Genomic DNA, 24,445 nt, shown 5'->3' with positions numbered 1-24,445 from the left:
CACCCACACCCACTACCTCTATCACCCAAGCCTGCCAGCCGGTGCTGGCCCCACACCCCGCGCCTCCTCCCCCTGCACTTTCCCACCCCTTTGTACCAAGTGAGGACTTCCCTAGTTAACACCTGGCTCCACCAGTTACCAGCTGTCCTTTGGGAAATCACTGAATCCAACAGAGTTGTACTTGCATTTGTAAAACGAGGATGAAATAGAAGGTACCCGTCCCAGAGGGGCCCTGGAAGCTTCTCTGGAAAACACGTGTGCCCCCCCCCCCACTGGCTCCCCTCTCCTGAGCTGTAAGTACCTTGTCAACCCGGAGTTTCAGGGCCTGACTTCATCCCCATCACAGAAGAAAAGGAACACATAGGGGCGCCTGGGTGGCGCAGTCGGTTAAGCATCCGACTTCAGCCAGGTCGCAATCTCGCGGTCCGTGAGTTCGAGCCCCGCGTCGGGCTCTGGGCTGATGGCTCGGAGCCTGGAGCCTGTTTCCGATTCTGTGTCTCCCTCTCTCTCTGCCCCTCTCCCGTTCATGCTCTGTCTCTCTCTGTCCCAAAAATAAATAAAAACGTTGAAAAAAAAATTAAAAAAAAAAAAAAAGAAAAGAAAAGGGGCGCCTGGGTGGCACAGTCGGTTAAGCGTCCGACTTCAGCCAGGTCACGATCTCGTGGTCCCGGAGTTCGAGCCCCACGTCAGGCTCTGGGCTGATGGCTTGGAGCCTGGAGCCTGCTTCTGATTCTGTGTCTCCCTCTCTCTCTGCCCCCCCCCCCCCGTTCATGCTCTGTCTCTCTCTGTCCCAAAAATAAATAAAAACGTTGAAAAAAAAATTAAAAAAAATAAAAAGAAAAAAAAAAAAGAAAAGGAACACATAGCAGAGCTCAGCCGAGAGACGGATGTACAAAGACAGAGCAAGTCCTGATAAGCTCACTGGAGGCCCTGGATATGGCCGAGCCTGAAGCGGAGATGGGGTGAGATAGGCACCCTGAGACTTCCAAGTTACATGCATCACCAACTTCCCGTTTTTAGTTTCAGCTTGTTGGCTGGTTGGATTCGCGTTGCCCGCAAAAGCTCAAACTAAAATACTCCTTTTCTATGCCGTGGCTCTTAACTTAGGCAGCTTCATGTAAGATTTTCATGAGCCTCTGGCTCCCCTGGGTGGCAAAGAGAATAAATTCACATTTCTAGGATTCCTACTTTCTACACGGGCATTTTCATTTCTACAATTTATTCACACTTTGACGCCCCTCGTCTCAGATGTATTGGGGTTTGCTCTTAGCCCACAGGTGCTTTGCCAGAGAATTCCTTTTCGTGATCCACCCACTCACCTCGCTGTTGTGGTGCTGTGTCTGAAGTGAGCCAGTCGAAGCCCCTCACTGGTCCTATTTGGGGTAGCCACTGGGGTTGGATCAGATGCGTAGTGAATGACCCCAGTCAGGGGAGCAGAGGGTCACCCTCCTCCAGAAGCAGTCGGGACCCAAAGTGCCACTTTGGTATTATTACAGGTTTCACCAACCAATTGTGTGAACCAGCCCAGGTTCTAGCATGTTCTAAAAAGCCCCGGCCTTGTGAATTGGCCTCATCCAAATCACTCTGAATGAGGAAAGTGTGGAATTGAAAAAAGAGCAAGCTGATAGCCATTTTCATCATGCAGTTTGTAAAGGCATATTTAAACACACAAAGGTCCGGCCATATGGATTTTATTTTATCACGATCAATTTCCTGGATAGCCATTGCTATTACAAACATCAACGAGGTCCCTGGAACCCTTCCTGACCTTTTAGTACCCACGCACCATCTGGAAACACATCTTTGGTACGTACCACTCTGTTGTGCTTATGTTTTTTACATAATTGTCGCTCGTTCCTCACTGCGACCCCTGCAGTTCAGAAATACTAACCTGCTTGTCCCTACAGGTGTCATTCACCTTCTGTGTATTTGCATACTCTGGGAGAGAAACAGAGTACCCTTCCCCCAGCCGCCTCACCTCGGCTCAGGTGTATCTACCGTATCGCCCCCTTGCATGCCCTTGGCCCAAGTCTGCTTCTGCTTCTATGCACAGTGCTGTCGTTACAGTGATTGCATGGGATAATTGAAGCGTGGTCTTTATCTTTTTTTTTTTCTTTAAAAAGTGCTTCCTAGCACAGGGCTTGGCCCAAGGTTTATTAAACGAATATATGAATTAGAAGGACAGGAGAAGACAAAATGGCTTTTGTTGAGGACCCGCTGGCCAGAAGCCCTATGGCACTGGGGTAAGAAGGTAACAAGCGAGCATGATAAATGGCCTGGAGACATACCCGGCACCCAGTGCACATGCATATTGAGTGAATGATGGTAGATTCACATTGTGAAGAGGAAAGCTGAGGCTCCGAGAGCTTCAGCTACTTCCTGAAGTCACAGGGTTACACTGAGAGAGCTAAGATTTGAATAAAGCTCTGTCTGGTCCCCAAGCCCTGGCCTCCCTGTAGCCTTCCATGTAAAACCTCGCCGCAGCAGGCGGGCAAATTTTTTTCTGTTGATCGTGATCTTTCAAATCAACGGTAACACTTTTACATAATGACTTTCCATGGGAAGAATTCCACAAATAGTTGGTGGTTGAATGGGTGAGTGAATAGGCTGGGGGAAACTTCCAGTGCGGGGCAAACACAGGTGGCTGACAGAAGTCCAATTAGTGGCTGGTATTAGACTCCTCCTTTAGAAGGCGTACAATATCACTATAGCGATCCACTAAGCAGAAACAAAATGCATGATAAAATAACCGTGGGTAAAGGGCTCTAAGCACAATGTAACAAAAGTAAACGTAAAGAAAGTTAATCTTTCCAAGACAGTGACAAAGTTAAAATCGGTGATATTCAGAATGTTCTTAAGAATCTCTGACAGCGGAGAGGAGGCATTTTTAGCCTCCCTGCTAAAATCTGATTCTCTGGTTTTGAATTATCTGCAAAGATACGAACACAGATCTAACATTTTGTAATCTGTGGACGGGTACTCGTCTGAGCAGCCATGCGGTATGAGGAGTGCTCTGTGACCGGTGAGGACAAGTAAAGAGTTTCAGGTTCTCTTACTGGGGAAGGGTTACGAGGGAAATGAAGCTAATTGGAAGCATCACGGGTGACCAGGAGATTAAATAATCAAAGAAGTAACAGCCATAGCTGCTGTCCGTTATGTTCCCTTTCTGTGGCAGGCACTTTGCTTATGTTACATTATTGAATTAACTGGCCCCCACGATACACGAAGCGGTAGGATCTCTCACCCACATTTCACAGGTAACGTTTTCGGAGAGGTGAGGTATATAGCAGTTTGCCCAAGAGATGTTGCAGATGCAAAGATTGACACCCAGGTCCATCTGACTCCAGACACGGACGCTGCTGGATTGTCTTGTGACTCTCACTGTAAAGGCAAATCCACAGCCCCGCTGCTGGGGCCCTGAACCCTACCACGCTCAGTTCCAAGAGCTGCAACCCCTTCAGTTTGCTAAGGACGTGGGCTGATCACCATCACGGCCTCCGTACAAAGCGAAGGCCTTGCACACTGAAGGTGCTCATCCACTGGTAGGTGAAGCCAAGGGCTACTCTGTAATCAGCGAGGTGCAAAGTTGACCAGTTAGCAGAAAAAGCATTTCAAGCTGAAGGCTTAGAGGCATTTTAATTATGTAAACTGGAAGGACATATTTAAAGCACAAAGTTTTTGGCCATTTTGGTTTTATTTTATTGTGATTAATTTCCTAGAGACCCACTACTATTGAAAAAGTCAACAAGGTCCTTGCTATCCGTTTTGGAAACAGCCCCGTGCTTAATATTACAGTCTTTCTCCCACCATCCCTGCCAAGCATCCTCACACTCTCTTACTTATAAACTCTCCCTCAGGGAAGAGTTCTGTTCAAGGACAAATGTGATCCCCAAGGATAGGTCATAGATCACAGTAGTAAGGGTGGGGCTTCCTGTACTCCCAAGGAACAAAAATGTCCTTTGCTTTCATCTCTGTCCCCCAGGGGTAACAAGCATAGTTGGTCCTTCCTCTTCCTTAGGAGGTGTCCTGACCATTGGAAGATCAAACGCGGCCAGCGTGGGGCCGGACGAAATAAAGTTCTGTACTGGTTTGTTCTGGGAGAAAGAGGCCCTTTTCTGACTGCCTCGCAGGACTGAGGCTGCCTTCTGCTGGTAGGTCTCTCAGCCTTTGGAAGGCCAAAGAGAAATCAAATAGGAAAAGAGCATGCATATGTTAAGACCCTTAGCAGAGGCAGGTCAGGGACTTGCATTCGGCCACGTATGAGACACAACCAATAGTAAATGAGGAGGCTGGAGGCAGGTATGAAAAGGCAGGGTCAGGCACTATAGACACTCCCAACCTTTTGTTCTGGGCTAACCCTGTTCCTTCCCTTAGAGACCAAAGAGAAGAAACTGACCTGTCAAAAAATTAAAAACAGTTAAGAAAGGGTGAACTCCTCAGAAGGGAGACTTTGCAAGGGCAAAATAAAGCGCAGTAACAGACTCGTGGAGTGTGCTTTTTTTTTTTATTTATTTTATTTATTTTTTTTTTTAACGTTTATTTATTTTTGGGACAGAGAGAGACAGAGCATGAACGGGGGAGGGGCAGAGAGAGAGGGAGACACAGAATCGGAAACAGGCTCCAGGCTCTGAGCCATCAGCCCAGAGCCCGACGTGGGGCTCGAACTCACGGACCGCGAGATCGTGACCTGGCTGAAGTCGGACGCTTAACCGACTGCACCACCCAGGCGCCCCTGCTTTTTTTTTTTAATGAGAAGAAAACGACACACAAACTTCCTCAGGAAAAACAGACTTAATATTTCACAATCTAAATAGCCGGTTTCAGGTTCCTACCAGTAATTGTGTTTTTCTGTCTCTGGGAGGTTGGAGGGATACATCTTCTCCAATGCTTTACTCATACCTTAAACCTTATGTTTGTTGATATAGAAAGCAGTTGGAAGGCATGTGCTATTACTTTGGAGTGCCTCATCGTTCAGAACTGGCAGCATTTTTTGCTGCCTTTTTGCTATTTCTTCTTTTTGTTGGTGAATTTTAAGAAGCAACTTTAATTTGCATGACTCTCAGTTCTCATGTCTCTCTCTTTTCCAATTATTCCAGTTGTCCACCGCAAGACAACTGACCTTTTGTCATTATATCCATCTCTGCCAAGATCTGACTTTGTAATCAGGCAGCCGGTTCTCCTGAAGTCTCTAGAAAGAGGGATTTCATTTCACTGGGCACAAATGAAATAACGGTCTGACTTGCCCAGTGAAAACAACCCACCCTCCTGAGTGGATTATTAATTCATTCGGGAAACTGAATATACATGGGTTCCATAAACCTAAGGTGCCATCTAACAACAGCATCTGTAAAGATGCTAACCTTTCTGGAACTCAGACACATCCTGGTCTCAGAATCTACGTGATGCATAAAAAAAATAAATTAATTAATTAATTAAAAAAAAAAACCAGAAAAAACATAAACGACCACAGGAAAACACCAACACTTCGGTGATTATTTCCCACTAAAATGAAGGCACTTCTTCCAACAGGGCAAATCCAAATAGTGGCAGGGAAATGACTCATCTTTATTTACGAGGCCTTTGAATTTACCCCATTACAGTTCAGAAAAGAGAAGACATAGGGTACCAATTCTTCTTCCTTTCCTTTTTCTCACATGCGCTGAAGAAACAAAGAAAAGGAAAAAAAAAAGAGGATCTGTTTCTGGCTTACAAATTTAGATTTCAGGATGAAAAATTAGAATATTATGCAGGGCAGCAATGATCCCAGTTATCCAAATATGAAACCTCTTATTTCTACCACAGTAGAATGGCTAAGGTAACCATAGATATAAGAATTGCTTAATAATGTTCAGTAACAGTGCAGGAATTCTAATTATTAGGTCATACGTAAGGAAACTAAGGCAAAGAAGAGTGGGGAGTCACATACATTTGTCTGAAATAATTTATAATCACAAAAAGACTTCTCAATCACAGGCAAAATCAACCACTCAGAATGGGCAGGGCCCCGGTTCACAGCAGCAAGGCATGTCCTGTAGCAAAATGGGAGACACACGATCCCTCCTCGCCTACTGGATGGAACTGTCTGACTTATTCATAGTCTGACTTAGCCTCCGGGTTCAGAATCAAACGTTAGTCTATTTTCTCTCAAAAACAGCTATGCATCTTGGTGCCAGGTAAGCTTAAGTGAAAATCTTATAGATATGATAGCAATGGTTCTCAATCAGGGACATTTAATTTCCTACTGCTGGTGGCTAGTGGGTAAAGACCTGTGGTACTGCGGAACACTCTAGGACAGCCCATACACAACAAAGAATCATCTGGCCTAAAAGGTCAACGGCGCCAAGGTTGAGAAACCTGGTGTTAGAGGAAAGCTGACACATGTCTCTTTTTTCCCAGTAAGTTTGTGATGTATTTCTGTCTCCTGATAATTCACCAAATATTTATTGAGTATCCATTATGGCACTGTGAAGAAGAAAAACAAGGTCACTGCTTTCCTGAGCCACACAATTTGAAGAGAGGAAATAAGCAAATAAATAACTAAGTAAACAAACAATTTAATTTCAGAGTGTGGTACATATTGTTAAGGAAATAAATGGATAGCAATAGAGAATAACTAGAAGATGTTTTCGATCGTATAGACAAGGAAGACCTACCTTGCCGAGGAAATTAGGATGTTTTTAGCAGCAAATAACAGAAACTCCCAAGTCAAGCTGGCCTAAACAGTGAGGAAAAATATGGTTTCACCTAACTCCAGAAATAGGATGGATCTCAGGATTGACTTAATGCCCAGGCTCCAATATCTATCCAAGTGTCTATTCCAACTTCCTTTCCAGCATGGCAGTAAGGTCCATCATAACAATTGTCGGTCTCATAACCTCACTTAAGGGTGCCTATGGGAAGGCAAGGGAGATGGAATGGGGCACCCATGGAACACTCACATCCCAGTGTTCTAAGCAATAACACTGAGAATCACCTGAGTGGACTATGTAGGTCACGTGCCCATCCCTAAACCAATGACTGTGGCCAAGAAGAATGGAATGTGCTGATTGGCTTAAACCAAACAGTGACTACCCTTGGCTGCAAGGTCTGCCATCAGCTTCTCCTTAATAACTAAACAATCACTTGGGTGTTTCTTGGGGAAGAGTGATGTCCTAACTGGGGGGCACTCAGAAACTTTCTCTGTACATGAGATTCAAACACAGTTTTGGAGACTGACAAAGAGCTGGCCTAGCCAAGAGCCCAAGGAAGAGCTTGGGGGTGGCGGGGTGCACAAAAGCTTTGAGGTAGCGAAAGGAGGTCATTGGCCCTCCAAGGAGAAAGTGGTTCACACTAAGCTTGGAGGGGCAGATATGAACTTTATCCTATAATTTGAGTTTTTGCTAACCACATTTGTTATATGGTGATTCTTTGTAAGTTGGGAGGGAAAAAAAAAACCCACCAGTCTTTATTTCCTTCAGGATTTTTCCATGCATTCCTACTTTTAGGTAATCATTCTTTCTAGTATCACTTAAAATTAAGACAGAATAGGTTTTATCAGAACTAATTGTCAAAGAACAATTTTCAAGTTAATATATGAGAAGAAAAAATCTTTTAGAAAGCAAATATTGGAAAAGACTCAAATGGACAAGATTTGAGGTGTTTAAGCATTCAGATACACAGGGACTACAGAGAAGCTATGCAAAACTCCTCCTGATTTGGAACAAATTTTCTTTGCTTCTGTAACCCCCCGCACCTGGCACAGGCTGAACACAGAGGCAGCCACAATAGTGACTCACACCAAAAGTTGAAGATCATGGGCACTTTCGTGTCCATTATTCTACCTACATGACCATTGTTTTGCCCATCTCTTCCTTCCTTTTAAGGAAGCCCATCACAACGTTTGTTTATATTTACAGCACATGATCTCTCGGAATGGCATTTTTGTTTGGGCTTTTCTTTCGTCTTTGCATTTTTGTTTTATTATTCTTGGGAAGCTATTTCTGTTTCCAATGTTGATGACTCTCTTGCTCATCAAATATGGGGGGAAAAACCCTAGTAACTGCAAGGATACCTGCTAGCAGATTTAGGATAAAGTCACCTTAATTCCTTGTTTCCCTTTGGCTCCATAATTAGCAATGATGTGTTGGGATAATTTTTGTCTGTTCTTTATTTGAGCCTAAAATTTCTGACACTATGACAGAAATAGTGTGAGAAGTTATGTGTATTAAAAATGTAATATATCGGGGCGCCTGGGTGGCTCAGTCGGTTAAACATCCGACTTTGGCTCAGGTCGTGATCTCACGGTTTGTGGGTTCGAGCCCCGCGTCAGGCTCTGTGCTGACAGCTCGGAGCCTGAAGCCTGCTTCGATTCTGTGTCTCCCTCTCTCTCTGCCCCTCCCCTGCTCATGCTCTGTCTCTCTGTGTCTCTCAAAAATAAATAAATGTAAAAAAATTAAAAAAATAAAAATGTAATAAATCAAAATAAAATAGTAAAATAGGATAAATATAAACAAGGATTCTAATTAAATAATAAGCGTATTATCTAATTAGATAATAATGTGATAGTTCATACGGCCCCTACTCACCTGTCCCAATAATTAGTTAAGGTGAACTGATTAAATAAAAGGGGGCTATGAACATGTACAACTCAGCATTCATGGAAGCGTGAGCTGAGATAGCAGTTGTGGTGCTGGCTTTTCTTGAATAATATTACTACCACTATAATTTGTTGAATGCCTACTACCATGTAGGTGTTGTATTTATATGTAATCCTTCCAAACTCCCAACAAAGATAGTTATCTCCATTTTTACAAATGAAACCAAAGCCCCAATAACAATTTGAAGATTACCCAGATATCACATAATAAGGACATAAAGTTTGGTGGTTTACATACATCCTCAGTTATTACATACAACCTACGAGGTGGAACTCAAGAAGGTTTAGTAATTATCTCAAGGCCTCACAGCTGGCAAATTCATAAGTATCTAGAGCCAGAATCAAAGCCCATAAAGTCTAACTCTGGAAGGCTGGTACTCTTACAAGCTGTGCTATAAAGTATCTTAGGATAGCCCAGGATTTGAATCTGACTTGAAACTGTCTAGCTCCAAAGGCAAGAACTGTTCCCTTCTTTCTGTTCAAAGGTGCTACCATTCCGGTGATTTTAATACAAGGTTTTGTTACGCAAACAAAGTGGGGGTGAGAGAAGTTTTTGGAAGGCAAAACAAAAAATCAGTACAGCTAAACAATTTTCAAAGGTAAGAATACAATCACCTTTAGATAGCTACTGAAGCAATTAAAAAGTTAAGTAGTTCGTCTAAATGCGGGGCCAACCACAGAAACGCACATGCAATTTACTTTGTATGTAACAAAAGCCGGCCTCCCAGGCTTCTATTATAACCTTCTAAGAATTGCCATACTCTTCAGGAGACATATTTTTGTATCCCCAGCTCACTACTACTACCTTATCCACTTACACACATGTGAACTGTGCTTATATTTCTACGTGCCCGGGGGGAGAGTGAGCAAGGAGTTATCAGGACAACTTGAAAGACACAGAAGTGTGTAAAAGACGTAATTCCACCTTTTTTTTTTTTTTTTTTTTTCCTTTTCGTCCTTGTCTCTTTACCGAAAACAAGCTGACAGCAACACCACTGTTCAGGGAAAGAAACAAGATCAAACAAGAAGCAAAACTTAATAATTTATGGCCAGGAGTGGCAGGGTAAAACGAGGTCTGCTCAAGTCAGACTTCAAAAATAAGCAGCAAGGGATACTACAGACAGCCTTCCAAATTACGCCACATTTAAAAGGGCTTCCTTTACAAAGAAAACAGTAACAACAACAACAACCTCTTATAGTTTATTCCACAAAAAGAATATCCTGCCGGCTGATGAATACAAGAACTTTTAACACACACCCTGTGCCTATTATTAGCCGCATCAACGGAAATTCCTTCTTCTAATTCATGATTCACTGTGGAGTGATCTGTACAACAATAGAAGCGAATACACACCAAACAGCAAACAAGATGCCGCTGCTGGACAAGGCGCGCAAACACAGTACGGGGAACCGGGCCTCTCCCGCGAACTCCCTAAAACAAAGCCGGGTCCCGGCACGCACTGCGGCCGGAACTACATATCCCAGCATACAAGGCGCACGCCGGCTCCCGGCCGGACTACGGTTCCCGACATGCTCTGTTGACAGCTGGTCGGCCTCCTCAGGGTGTAGGGGTCTAGGGTCTCCGCAGAAGTGGGGTTTGTTTCCCCGCTCTCAGCCCCTCGGGGTCGCACACCATCACCCACTAGTAAACCGTGAAGATTACGATTTTGGGGGTCAGTCTTCATTGTCCGTTTTATTCGGAGAGCAAAGAGCTGTGGCTAGGGCGGGCGGGGACGTAGGTGGGTCAGTCTGGCCGGCGTGAGCCAATAGCGCCGGAGCGGCTCTTCTGCCACTATGGCAACCGCGGCCGACCCCAGAGGGACCAGCCACCCATTGGGTAGAATCTTTCGAGAAGGCTCGAGAAGAAGGAAGCGGAAGTGGCACGTGGAGGGGCCGGTGGAGGCGCCGGTGAGTAAATGCCGCAGATTCTGGAAAGTTCTGATCAGTGCGATACATAAGGCTGAGGAATTGGGACCTCCCCTTTTGGGTCGGTAGTTGAGCGCCGCGCCGGTGAGCAGCGGGTGCAGATCGAGACAGTCCTCCCGAGCTTGAGGAGCGCCCCGCGGAGACCGAGCGCCGCTTTCTCCCGTGCTTAGCCCTCCGAGTGCTGCCACTGTCCCCGGGAAGCCGGAGGCGCCGGCAGGCGGGCCGTTCGCGTTTCCGTCCGAGTGACAGAGGAGCGGTCGGACCCCGCGGGAGCCGCGCGCGGCCGGGGCAGGAAGCAGCTGCCGAAGCAGCGGGAGGGCGGCAGGAGGACGCAGACCCAGACCCAGAGCCGAGGCGGAGGCGGACCGCGACCCGGCCATGTCGGTGGTGGGGCTGGACGTGGGCTCGCAGAGCTGTTACATTGCGGTGGCCCGGGCTGGGGGCATCGAGACCATCGCCAACGAGTTCAGCGACCGCTGCACCCCGTAAGTGGGAGCCTGCGGGGGCGCCGGGGGAGGTTCTGGAGTGCGGAGAGAGAGCAGGGGCCGGGGCTGGGGACCGTGGGGACCCGGGGCTCGCGGGCGGGCTGCGGCGCGCCGGGCCGAACGGAGGGCGGTGTGGGTAGCGGTGCGCCCCTGGGGAAGGTTGGGAACCGGCGGCCCGGCCCGGCGGGACGCTTGCCCGACAGGGGTGGGGGCTTGCCGTCGGGACTGGATGGGGGGGGGGTCGTTTTGGCGATCCCGAGGCCAAGAATAGTCTCAGAGTGGAGAGTCCCAGGGTCGTCCCTTCTGGGGCGGGCTTCCTACTGATGGGAGAGCTAAGGCCAAGCCCGCGATTTCGTTCCCTTTTCTTGGCAAGCCTCAGTTCGCTGCTTCCGCGGCCGCCCCCGTTTCCCCACGCGGCTTCTGAGCTGACTGAGCCGCCCCCAGCTTGTACCCCTCCTTCCGAGCCTGCCTCTGCGCACCGCAGATGCGGGGCTGCTGAGCTTTTTCTTCCGCATTGAGTCTCCGAAATGAACTAGAAGCTTCCAGAGCCTGTATGCTGCTGCTTGTCCAGTGAGCGGGCGGATTGTTGTTAGCGACCGCAGAATCACTCCTTTGATAGATGCCTTTTCTTGCGCACTTTCCGTTGCTAACGCTGGTAGACTTCGTGCCTGGGATCGTTTGTGAAGATGTAAACGGCCTTTTGCTCGTTTTAGGAGAGCCATTCAGGACGAATCCTAAATCATGTTCTGGTTTATTAATTTTGCACAGTTTAAAGGAGATAAGATGAAAATTGCACACTTTTGTGCTAGAATTCGGGGATGGATGTGGTCAGAATTAGAATGTTCTATTCCACAGCAGCATGGGGTGGGCAAGGGCAACATTTTATTAAAGCAACTTTTTCAAGGGGCTTATTTTCTGAAGATCATCATGCAAACACGCCTGCATGTACATTGATGGAAACAACTGATTCCTTCTCAGGAAAGTTAATGTAGGTAGTGATTTTTTCAACGTCTGAAACCCGAGATAAAAAGCCTAGAATGATACCTTGAGCTCACAGGTAGGATGACCGTGTTTGTATCGCTGTTTGAGTGCAGATGGCCATTTGTGAAGGTGAATGGAAACTCAGAAAATTAGCAAATGTTTGACATTGATAGTACCATTGGAAAGACTTATTCCACGATTCTACCTCTTTGCAAACCTACAGTCTGTTCTTTAGATATGTAAAGGTCTGTATAATTGGAGTACACTAAGAAAGACAGTATGTCAGGCTTTCCTGCTTAGGTACAATTCACATCTTTGTTCTCTTTGATCCAATAAAAAAGAAAAGCTGTTCAGATGAGACTAGGAAAATATTGTATACGTGGCTGTGGTGACCACTGTGAAACTGAAGACAGCAGGTATGTCCCTAGAAAAGGTAAACAGAGGGCAGCATTGGAGTTCCCTGTGATCTTGTTGATACAATAGATATTTGACTCACTTGCATTGGCCACTATTAATTTCCAAGTGGAAAATGAGTAAAGTCGTTCTGCAAATGAATGGTTACTCTAGTCCTAGAATGTTACTTTGTTTTCAGAAGGTTCTAGCCTTTGCTTGAACACTTCTCCGGCTTTTAGGATGCTATTTAGAGCACCTGCACAGATAATTTGGGTCTAGGGTATCAGAGCAACCTTAAACTTGATGCAGCCCCGTGTTTAGTGCCCTCAGCATATTCCCACTTTGTTCACCTACCTGCGCCTTGATTTAAAATCGGATTTGCGTTCCTCCTGACAAGACTTGAGTTTATCTGTGCTCTGTGCTACCATTCCATTTCCATTGCTGAGAAGGCTGCCTCACAGAGGTCATTTTTCATCTCTTCAAAGCTGACTTAATTAATGGAACTAATTATTCATGCTTTTCCCTCAACAATTATACTCTGTTTGCTGTGGTACTTGCTCTGCATCATACTTACTTGGCCTCCTTAAGTAGAGTTCCCCGTAGGACCCTTTTGTGCTTTTAAACTGCAGAAACCTAACTTAGGCCAACTTGTTTGGATTCATATAAATCTGTTGATCCTGAAGGGGTGGAGGTATATCAGGACAGTAATCGGTATGACAGTGATACTTAGATTTGTACAGAGTTGCCAACTGAGAGTGGAATTCACTCCATGTATTTTGCTGATCATGTGGCTAGGGCCAAATTAATAATTCCCTTTATTCAAAGTATTTTCAGAGTTAATGTCCATTTCCTAATAATTGGGGACCTGGAGAATTACACGGGTATTTGAAGTAATGGAAAATGCCCCCTGAGCCATGAGCAGACTTTTTTGGCTAACTGCCCATTAGATTAGATTCTCAGAGTAACAATTAAGTGGGCTTCTACTAAGTAAGTATCTGACTAAAGCTTTAGACTACAACATTGTGCCCTACTTGTGCTGCCCACCAGCACCCCCGACCGTGGGTAGGAAACTGGTGTATTATTTTCTCGTCTATGCTTTTCAACATTTTGAGACCTGTGGTTTGTATATTTTCCAGATCAGTCATATCATTTGGATCAAAAAACAGAACCATTGGAGTTGCAGCCAAAAATCAGGTATGTTCTTTAAGACCATTCTGGTCACGTTTTTAAGGGAGAGGTTATGAAATATCGTAGGCTGTTTATGTTTGAGTTTTAGAAATGTAATGTACGTATTCTTTAAGAGCCCTTAGATGGTTATTTTTTCTTTGTTCCCTTCCTCTTTCAGTGAGTAAGATCTGTCTTAACTTTCTAATCTGCCAACCTTAATTTTTAGTGATTTTGCTACCTTCTAATTTATCTAATTTTTAAAAATTATAAATGAGACACCTGAAGTTCTTTCATGTGGAATTGTGATACTCATTTAAGAGTTAAGGAAGATTTCTTCTAGAAGTTCTATATTTTAAAAGCATTTTCAGGTTATTTAGTAAGGTAAGACTGGGAGAACTGTCTGTCTAGATGTGTGCCGTCTTCAGGGTAGCTGTTAGATACACTTGAATTTGCCTCCTCTGCATTGAAATGGGAAGTAAGGACATACACATGAGCTTTTGAAGTCTTACAAGGAAGTAAAGTATCTCCTTAATATTCAACATGAGTACATGTTGAATGACAGTATTTTGGATCTGTTAGACTAAGTCGCTGAAATTAACTTCACTTGTTATTAATGTGACTAGAACATTTATGTATGCCCCTTCCATTTAGGGCTCACATTATAACCAGGAACCCTTAGGGTTGGGGAGGAAAAAAATAAAGGAAAAGAACACGAAATTTGAAATCTGTTTGGAGAGGCTGTAAGAAAGAGATTGAAAAAATTCTTTTAAACACAGAAAATAGTACTGCTGAAAAAGAAGCAAAACTCTAAACCCTGGAATGCTATAATAAGGCAAGTTGGAAGAGATACAAGGCAAAAGAGAGAAAAATAGCTATGCACACTCAAAATGGTGTACTTAAAAGAAAAGGGACACATCAGTGGAGGAACTGTCTCCCTCAATATGGCTATTTAGAATATTGATATGCCAGACCTTAAAATGCTGTTGCAGTTTTTTTGTGGCTCTGTGAGGAGACTCAGTGGAGGCTCAGATGTAGCCTGTAGATTACTAGATACACTTCAACTCCATTTCAGAATCACAGGGAATTTTAGTACATAAACATGCTTAAATTCCATGTTTGAAAAACTACTGCCTGGCTGTATTCCTCCCTTTAAAAGAAGTAGACCAGAGAAAACAGTAAATAGGAAACTGTTCTGGTATTTTCATTACTTTAGAAGTCTGTTTTTAATCTTTTATTTTAATTGTTTCTGTATTTTAAATACAGTTTTCACTGTTGAGTGCTTTGAGTGAAATATACTATGAAGTGGGACTTTTTAATCCGGAGTCTAATCATCAAAAATATGCAGTTAAAAGTCACTTAGAAATTTTGAATGATCCTTGCTGCTTCTGCTTTTTGGTACCGATAATTAACATCCCATGATTATAGCAGCCCACGTATTTTATGGCACAAAATGTTTATCCTGACCAATTAACAATTTATTAGACTATAACAATTAACGTTAACTTTTTTTAAAAATGTAATTTCACTTGTAGTGCTTTTAGATCTCCTTATTCGTGTATTCGGTGGATATAAAATGTAATAAGTTTAGTGGGGAGAAAGGAATGAAATAAAGGGATGCAGTTCTTGATTTGTTCAGGGCTTTAGAGGTAGTTTCCCAATCTTTGATTTTATCTTGCAGGGTTTGAAATCTTTTTAAAAGTCTGTAGTGACAGCATTGCCTCCTGTTCCTTCTCATTTCCTACCTTTTGGCATTTCCCAGGTTTGCAGAGAAAGTTACTTCTATTGTGGTTTGAGTCGTACAATTGACTTTTTATAAAATTATAATTACTGATGTTGCAATTAGAACAAAAAAACTAACTTCTCATTTCTTTTTCAGCAAATCACTCATGCAAACAACACAGTGTCTAACTTCAAAAGGTTTCATGGCCGAGCATTCAATGACCCCTTCATTCAAAAGGAGAAGGGAAACTTAAGTTACGATTTGGTTCCAATGAAAAATGGTGGAGTTGGAATAAAGGTAATCTAACTGACTGACTTTAATGTGCTTAATAGGAAATGAAATTCACCTATAGAAAAAAACGCCTAGTTCTTAATAAATGTTTACCTCAAATTTCTTAGATGATCTTTTTTTTGTCAAGTTCTTTTAAACTGTAGGTATATGTTTTAATGGCCGAAAAGTATTTAAGTGGCATATATTGCTATAACTTAATTAATATCTTATGACTTCTTTATAATTGTTAAAATTTAGGTTTACTTAGTGGTGCTTAAAAAGTTCTCCGTTGTGTTACAAAAGTCTGTTCCATTACAGCCCAGTTGGAATTGTTTGAAGAGCACTCGTGTAATGCAACCAGAGATCTGTTCTTAAACTAGCGGAGGCATTCCTGTGTCATGACCTACACAAAATGATATTTGTCACAGTGATTCATCTCTTCAGTTAGAATGGAAATTTACTACTTTGTATAATGTTTTCACTAGTACTTTGGGTAGGGGGAAAATTTACCCTAGATTTTTTTTCTCTTCATCTCTAGAGAAAAGTTCTTTGTTGCATTTTGGGTTTGGTTGGTTTGGTTTTTGGTGTCCTATTCCTTTCTTCTTTAATGACAGCTGCAACAATAAAGATTTTCTAGAAGAGGATATGTAATAATATATGGAAGTTAGTATTAGCATGTAAACGTTAAGTACTACAATGTTTAACATGTTTCTTTCCCTCATACAGGTAATGTACATGGACGAAGAACATCTGTTTAGTGTGGAGCAGATAACAGCCATGCTGTTGACGAAGTTAAAGGAAACTGCCGAAAACAACCTCAAGAAACCAGTAACAGATTGTGTTATTTCAGTAAGTAGAATTCAACAAGGCAGTGTGTTTTCTTTTAATTTGCCTTTCTTCCTACCCTTTAAGTGTTATTACTAGAGATCAAAATCCTGCTGGACTGTATTAACAGAGTGTTCAGGAGCATTTCAGAGTATGTTTGAGTGGTATTTTTAGCAAGAAGTTGCAGGAGTTCCTGACTGGAGGTGCAAATCCATCTCTTGCGGGACTCTTTGAAAAGACTGGTCAGTTGAATTGGAAGATGTTCTAATGCTGTCCGTTAACAACACTGTTAGACAACCTGTACGCTTAACGGGGATTTTCAGAATTCTGTCCATTGTGAACCAGTTCACTAGAAGTTTTATGATGTAACCTACCAGTAGTGACAAAACTTAAAAGATTTTTAGCACTGGAAAATCCACTATCAGTGGACAGTTGATAAGTTATCAAGGGGTATTTGAAAAGGACAGAAGTCAGTCTTTTATTTGGACGCCAAAAAGCAGCTGTAAATTCTGCTTTCCCAAATGTGTAGGGTCACCTTTTGATCTGCTCTGGTTATGCTCCGCACTAAGACTGTCTGTAACGGACTACATCATGCGTGGTCTTTGCATTACAACATGAGCAGGGTGGCCTGCCCAGACCAGTCAGAAGCTTTGGTGACAGTGTGTCCTAGGATGTGAAAGGATGAGGCAGAGAGCCCTGTCTTGCCCTTGCAAGACAGAATATGTTCTACTAAAAAGAAGTATTGGGCTGTTGCATGGAGAAATAATATTAATCTCTGGTAAAATTAAGAATTAAGTTACAAGTCAGTAATTTTTCCTTTTTTTTTTTTTTCCTAAGTAAGCTAATATGGAAAAACTGCTGAAAGCAGTGTTCCCGATTTGAAAAGTGAGCAGAGACCCACTTTTGCTCTTGCCTCTCTTTCTGAAGCAGCTACAAATACTTTGGGGAAAAAAATGAAAGCCACTGTACTAAGTTTTCTCTTAGGTACTTTCTAGTTAAGTGATTCTATGAATGTATTGTTAGATTCTCCTGAAGAGTGTCCTAGTTAAAGTGCTGTCCTAGAAAGTGATCAAAAGAATTAACCTAGCTAAAGCACAGGTCAGCACCATAAGAAATTTCATCCCATCCCTTGAGCTGTTTTTGCTCTTCTTTTTAGGAATATCAACAGGCTTTGCCAAAAAATGTTTTTGTAATCTTAACAAGTCTACAGAATTAGGAGGTACCCCATCATCTATTAATGCTTGAATACAGTGAATAGCAAACTGCAGGGCGGTGGTGTATACGAGAATTAGCTGTGCGTTACCTTTAGGTACCTGTAGTATTGTCTGTAGTTTAGTTACGTTTAACATTAAATGTTGACTTAGCATTGTGGTTTCCAAATAAGAAATTTCAGACTAGCTTGGAAATGGTATTTCATACACTTAGATTTAAAGCTTTCTTTCATTAGGTAGAGGCAGTTGTCACTATGTCTTAGTGAAGACTCCTGATTAATTTTTATTTGGGGTTACAATTTGGTTATAGTAAAGATTACTTTGATAATACAGTTTCGGGGCATTTTTTTTTTAAACAGATACTCTTCTGAAAGTTACGGAACTTGCTAGAAACTAAGTGTAAATGTCTGTTTCTGTTTTATAACTTTGATAGGCACATATTTATCTGGACTGTTGTTAATGTGTTATAAGTGGTCATGAGGAATTTGTGTGTGTTCTAGACAACTTAAGGTTCTTTGTTTTCTTGTTGGTAGGTCCCCTCTTTCTTCACAGATGCTGAGAGGCGATCTGTATTAGATGCTGCACAAATAGTTGGCCTAAACTGCCTACGACTTATGAATGACATGACAGCTGGTAAGAAAAAAAAGCTACCTTTGTGTAGAAGTGAATATACTATCAAAACTGAGTTAAGACAAGTCAGATATCCTAGCCAAACATTTTTTTCATGTACCCATAGAAACATAGCCTATTAAAAGACATGGGTTAGATTTGAAAGCAGGAATTCTGTTTTTTTTTTCAGATGCTTATGTTTAATGAGAAATGGTCACTGTGTCAGTTTATGAATCTGTTGTCATTAGGAAGTACTTCTAGGTATATATTTCAGTCCTTTGTATTATGTGTGTTGGATTTAGTTTTTTATTTCCTCATATGGTTTTTATAGTTAAATTTTCCCCAAACCTTAGGATTTTGGGTTTCACAGCTACCATGGCTATGAGTATTAATGAGGTTAAAAAAATTTTTCCCCCTTAGTCATTGATCACTCATTTTCTATCAAATATTGATTTAAGCTGTACCATTTGCCAGACATTGTGTTAGGTACAGATAGGGTGGTGAGCGGACCAGTCACGGTTCCTTCCTCCTAGAGCCTTTACTAGTTTTTTATGATTACAGGTGAACAAAAAGTCAAGTTACAATTTAGTGTATTCAGACAAAGCAAGTAAGACTTTATTCCAGAATATTTCTAATATGTGTATTCTTTAAAACTCTTAATTCAAGTATCAATAAAGGTGTATCCTTAGGCTATACATGTTTAGAAATATGGTGGCTTCAAAGTTCAGAAAAAGCTGACCCAGTCTCCTTAAGATAGATGAGTTATTTGCCTTGGCTCTAAAAAGAAATTGGTAGGAACTGCCATTGCTATAGTTGTATATTAAATTCTTAATTTTTTTGGATAAGCATTCTCCTGGCAGGTTGTGGTTAAAATGTAAGTATGGTGTAATTAGCCTGCTAATGTTTGTGGTTACATTTCATTGTATTTGCACCTTGTACATTTTCTTTGTCACATCTCTTCATTGAAAAGTAATAGAGCATTGTTCTAAAATCAGAAAGGGAAAAACTTATGCCATGAAAATTAGTATGAAGTCAGGTGTGAAAGAAACGTGTTCACCAAGTTTCCTGCATGTATAATTCTTTTGGTAATGATGAAATTCCTAAGAAAATGTGAAACAAGGAATTGAAACAGTTATTTTTTTGTAGTTGCTTTGAATTACGGAATTTATAAGCAGGATCTCCCAAGCCTGGATGAGAAACCTCGGATAGTGGTTTTTGTTGATATGGGACACTCAGCTTTTCAAGTGTCTGCCTGTGCCTTTAACAAGGGAAAATTGAAGGTAAAGTCATAAATTTGAACTAAATGACCAAAACATATTAAATGTGTTGTAGTTGTCATTACTTTAAGCTACTGAGCCTTCTTGACTTTGTGCTTCTTAGGAAGCAGAATTTGGGGTACTGTAGTAACAAGGACTTATTCCTAACACTGCTCCCCATAAAGATGACGTGATTATTTTAGGAGACCCTTAAGTGTTCTTGCTTAGGAAGGAGAAGCATTTTAAGATTATCTTCTATGTAATCATTAAAAGTAAATTAGAGATTCAGCATTTCATTTGGATTTGGTGGTAACATTTTTCTTAGATTTCATGTTACTAAAATTTAAATAAAAGTTTTGATCTTATTAGTCTTTAGTTGTTTGTGTAGTAATATTTAAGATTCTGATTAAAAATATGATTGAAAATAACCAGATTATTTGTTGTTTTAACTAAATTAGGTACTAGGAACAGCTTTTGATCCTTTCTTAGGAGGGAAAAACTTTGATGAAAAGTTGGTGGAACATTTTTGTGCAGAATTTAAAACTAAGTACAAGTTGGATGCAAAATCCAAGATTCGAGCACTGCTCCGTCTGTATCAAGAATGTGAAAAATTGAAAAAGCTAATGAGCTCTAACAGCACAGACCTACCACTGAATATCGAGTGCTTTATGAATGACAAAGATGTTTCCGGAAAGATGAACAGGTGCGTCTTGAATTCTGCTAGATTAAACAGAAGAAACTTCTTGCTGAAACTATAGCCCAGGTGTCAGTCTAGCTGTGGTGTTGAGAATCTTGGTCCACATTTTCAAGATTATATGCTATATACTAGGACTGTTCACACCATTAGAATTAGGGTCACTTGTGCGAAAAGGTTTTTTATTTTTTTAAAGAATAGGTTTTGTTGGTTTTTTTTTAATGTTTGTTTATTTTTGAGAGAGAGAGAGAGTGGGGGTGGGGGGTGAGGACAGAGGATCTGAAGCAGGTTCTGTGCTGACATCAGAGAGCCTGACGTGGGACTTCAACTCATGAACTGCGAGATCATGACCTGAGCCGAAGTTGGACACTTAACCAGCTGAGCCACCCAGGTGCCCCTACAAAGAGGTTTTTTAAAAAGATCTTTGCTAAGTGTCCTCATGATGAAATCTTTTTAGTGTTTATCAACTCTCGGTGTTTCTGGGCTAGTAATTGAATAATGGTTTCACAAAAACCATTTAGGAGTAAAACGGCAGTCTGAATAGTGATTTTTTTTTCCATTAATGCTGGTAGAACTAATTTTTCTCCCATTTCTTTTCTGTACCTCTTCTGTGTGTGTATATATATATATATATATTTTTTTTTTTTTTTTTTTTTTTTTTTTAAAGTTAACAAATTACAGTACAGTTAAATTTGGCCCATACGGAATGGAGGTTGTCTGAGGAAAAACAAATTCATTGGGTTAATATTATTATTTTCAAAAAAAATAGAACAAAGTATTGACTTTCAGATGCTTTTTCTAAAAATTTATAGTGTTCCTCTTATTTGCCAAGGGCACAATTTGAAGAACTCTGTGCTGACCTCCTGCAAAAGATAGAAGCTCCCCTTCATTCCCTTCTGGAACAGACTCAGCTCAGAGTTGAAGATGTGAGTGCGGTTGAGATCGTTGGAGGCACTACACGAATTCCAGCCGTGAAAGAAAAAATTGCCCGATTCTTTGGAAAAGATATTAGCACGACACTCAATGCGGATGAAGCAGTAGCTAGAGGATGTGCACTGCAGGTATTACGTTCTCAGCCCTCCTTTCTCTTGCTGCTCGTTCCTTAAGCCATTTCTGCTTTGTTTCATTGTGGTGGGGTCATACAGTAAGCAGAGCCTTGTGTCTAATAGATATCACAAGGGAGCACGCTTCCAAAAACATCTGTTAAGGCTGTGGGGAGACCAGGATTTTCAGATCTGGAACATCTAGGAAATTTCTGATTAAAAGAAATTTGCAGCTGATGTTTCTTGAACTGTGGATTAGGAATAGGCATGATTCTGAGGAGACACGGGAAACACAACTGTAAAGCATGAATCAGTTGTGTGGTGTTGACAGTTGTTACAAAGCACACAGGGGGATTAGAATAACAATGGGGTGCAATAAGGAATTGATTTGGGGGAAATTTCCTGGGCTAGGAGTATTAGTTAACAAGTGATTTTAGAAAATAGCTGACCCCCTTCCCCCTAATTGATTTTAACTTGCTTATCAAGTAAGAAAGTGGCTCAGAGGCTCAAGTGTGTTTGGCAGAGCAAAAGCACCAAAACTAGAAGTTGTTGATAAGAAAAGCAGCATCTGTAGTTAGGATATCGCAGTCTGATGTAAGTAGTTTTGACTAAGTTTCAAGTTAACAATCCTTAAATTTTATTCTAGTTCGTACAGTTATTTTTGATATAAAGCAAAGCAAGAGATTCTATACACAAAGATATTTAGAAGGACTATACTTAATACTTAAAGAAGAACATATAGGTACTCATTATTGTTAATTATCTGTTGTATCATCATGATTCATCATGGGGTTTTTGTTTTTGCTTTTTTCCTTGATAATGGAGTATGCCCCCTTCCCTAAGAAGTCTCCCAACTCCCCAGAACATCAGAAGTGTATCATTTCTTTAGAGGAAGAGCTCACTTTTGGTCTCTCTTTTGAAGGGTCCTATGCTAATCAGAAACTGACTTTTAGCGTAGTTACATGTTTAGTCATTTTTATGTAACTACTCTAAATCCACCTGTCTGTTGGGTGTCATCTACCCCAAATGTGAATTTACCATCACCTCCTTCATAAAATTCCTTGAAAATATGAATATTTGGGGTTTTATCTTTTTTCAGTTTCTTAGACATTCGAAAGATGATGTGGACAGAGCTGTTTGTGGATATATACACAGGTTCAAAAGTGGTACAGCTTGTAATTGAAGTTGCTGTCAGGACATTTCTGGAAAGGTCCATGTTTTTTCCCAAGCTCCTATGAAACTTGCTGTTAGTTAACTGTTGCCATCCTAAGATTCATTGTATTATCTGTCTTTATATTTAGTGATTGGCATAGTATTTAGATGATAAATCCTTTGCACTTAAGACAGTGTGTACCGTAAGCAATTTTGATTTTGAATTTAAACTTGATATCTGATTTTAATTAAAGGGTGAGTGCAATTATTTATTCATAGCCTCCTGATAATCCTTTTTCTTTTTTCCTTTTAAGTGTGCAATTCTTTCCCCAGCATTCAAAGTTAGAGAATTTTCCATCACGGATGCAGTTCCCTTTCCAATATCTCTGGTGTGGAACCATGATTCAGAAGATACTGAAGGGTAGGTAGCAGAAGATAACTATTCAAATACTGTATTTTAATATCAAGGAAAATTAACAAATGACTTTTACAGTTGAGAGTCTGATTATTGGGATCTTTGAACAACCAACCTGATCAAAATATTTCTCTCATTTTGGTGTTAATAAATGGTGGGCTAGAATTGGTAGAGATCTCAGAGTGTTTATTCAGTTTGTGTAGCACAGTAAGTTTACATGTTTGCAATACTGAATGCTTTTTCCTTTCCTCTAGTGTGCATGAAGTATTTAGTCGAAACCATGCTGCTCCTTTCTCCAAAGTTCTCACTTTCTTGAGAAGGGGACCTTTTGAGCTAGAAGCTTTCTATTCTGACCCTCAAGGAGTTCCATATCCAGAAGCAAAAATAGGTGAGCCATTAATTTTGTGTGTTTATGCTTTTAAAGACTTAGTGTACAAATGTAAAAATTTTTCTTGATGTCGAGTGGAGTAGAATTCCATGTAAAGACATCGTTGGTTTAGAATAATGGTGATGGAGGAGTCTTTTCCTTCTATGGATGAAGAAATTGGCCAGTAGAGATGAAATGACTTGCTGGTGCCACTGTTACTTCCACATATTTGTGTTTAGGGACTCTTCAGTGTTTTTTCTCTTCTGATGCAGTCTCTATTTAAAGCATCAGCACCTACTTTTACTGTTAACCTTTCTTCTGGATGGCACGTTACTTCCAACTTAAAACCTGCCTCAGAGCCCAGTGAAAAAAGTACATCTTTTTTGGTACACTTTTCTTGGAGAGGTTTGGCACTATCTGTCTGTTTTGACTCCTAGTTATTGGAAGTCCGTTGGAGAGCTACAGATACATCTTCCTGCGTGGCCATGTCTCTTTCCCAGGCTGAGGGCGAAATTCGCCAGCATTGCTAGATGTGTTCCGGACTCACCCTTGCCCCGTACCTTTTTGTAATGAAGTTGTTTGAAGGAGTCTGACCTGACCACTTGTGTCTTCTTTCTTGTTATTTAAGACTAAAAGTGTACTGGCACAGATTGTTTGGTTTTGTTTTTAAACAGTTTTTACGAATTTATTGCTAAGAAATTGTTGAATAGAGACTGAACTTTTAATAGATAGGTTGGGTTCTATGCATTAATTCCCCATCATGCAAAGGGTATAACCCAGGTTTTTTAGTATGTCATCAAGTTAACATGTTACCACCAAAACCAAAAAGCTTAGACATACTTAAAGAACGGTCTTGAATTTCTCTTTCTCCTGTGACTTGTCTTGGATGCCCCATAGTAAATGCTGTTTCTTTAAATTATTTCCTGACCTCTAGTGATCTGATAATTATTGAATGTCAATTCCAACATCTTTCACTGACCTGGTAATTAAATATGTAACTTTCTGTGTTTGTGTAGACAGCACCTTAAATATAGGGCTGTTAAATCCCATATAGTGCTTTGCACATATGAGGTTCAAAATACTTAATTTTGGTTTAGTGATCTCTGGAACAAAGCTATTGGTGGAGATGATAGCTAACACTTAGCACTTGGTTCTGTAGTTTTACATGCTCACTGTAAACACTTGCCAACTCTGTCCATGGAAACATAGGTTAAATAACTTGAATTAGGACACATAGCCTGGGTTCAAGCCCAGGCCAGAGTCCACACTCTTAACCCCCCCTGAGTAATGGCTCTG

The 24,445-nt window shown here is 41.3% G+C and overlaps 1 protein-coding gene and 1 long non-coding RNA gene across 6 annotated transcripts in view; one reads left to right on the top strand and one right to left on the bottom strand.

Annotated features, from left to right (window-relative positions):
- Positions 1 to 5,544: 5,544 nt before the first annotated feature.
- On the bottom strand, positions 5,545 to 8,274 carry LOC109497283. Its single transcript, XR_002740582.2, has 2 exons — positions 6,654 to 8,274; positions 5,545 to 6,462 (listed from the first exon to the last, which is right to left on the bottom strand). It is a non-coding gene; the product is annotated as an uncharacterized LOC109497283 (long non-coding RNA).
- A 2,275-nt stretch (positions 8,275 to 10,549) lies between these two features.
- Positions 10,550 to 24,445, top strand: part of HSPH1 (heat shock protein family H (Hsp110) member 1) — a 24,075-nt gene continuing 10,179 nt past the window's right edge. For 2 of the 5 annotated variants that reach the window (XM_045050174.1, XM_023250512.2), the window contains exons 1-10: positions 10,550 to 11,046; positions 13,557 to 13,614; positions 15,464 to 15,604; positions 16,304 to 16,426; positions 18,147 to 18,246; positions 19,369 to 19,502; positions 19,937 to 20,181; positions 21,005 to 21,233; positions 22,682 to 22,788; positions 23,037 to 23,170. In XM_045050174.1, the coding sequence (XP_044906109.1) occupies positions 10,940 to 11,046; positions 13,557 to 13,614; positions 15,464 to 15,604; positions 16,304 to 16,426; positions 18,147 to 18,246; positions 19,369 to 19,502; positions 19,937 to 20,181; positions 21,005 to 21,233; positions 22,682 to 22,788; positions 23,037 to 23,170 (1,378 nt within the window). In that variant the 5' untranslated portion in view covers positions 10,550 to 10,939. Of the gene's footprint in view, positions 11,047 to 11,984; positions 12,035 to 12,085; positions 12,104 to 13,556; positions 13,615 to 15,463; positions 15,605 to 16,303; positions 16,427 to 18,146; positions 18,247 to 19,368; positions 19,503 to 19,936; positions 20,182 to 21,004; positions 21,234 to 22,681; positions 22,789 to 23,036; positions 23,171 to 24,445 lie in introns of those variants that run through there. The other 3 variants (XM_045050154.1, XM_023250511.1, XM_045050197.1) reach the window with 2 other exon arrangements.

This window comes from Felis catus, chromosome A1 (genome assembly GCF_018350175.1).
Source record: "Felis catus isolate Fca126 chromosome A1, F.catus_Fca126_mat1.0, whole genome shotgun sequence".
NCBI classification, from domain to species: Eukaryota; Metazoa; Chordata; class Mammalia; order Carnivora; family Felidae; genus Felis; species Felis catus.
This window is presented reverse-complemented; position numbering and strand designations above follow the sequence as displayed.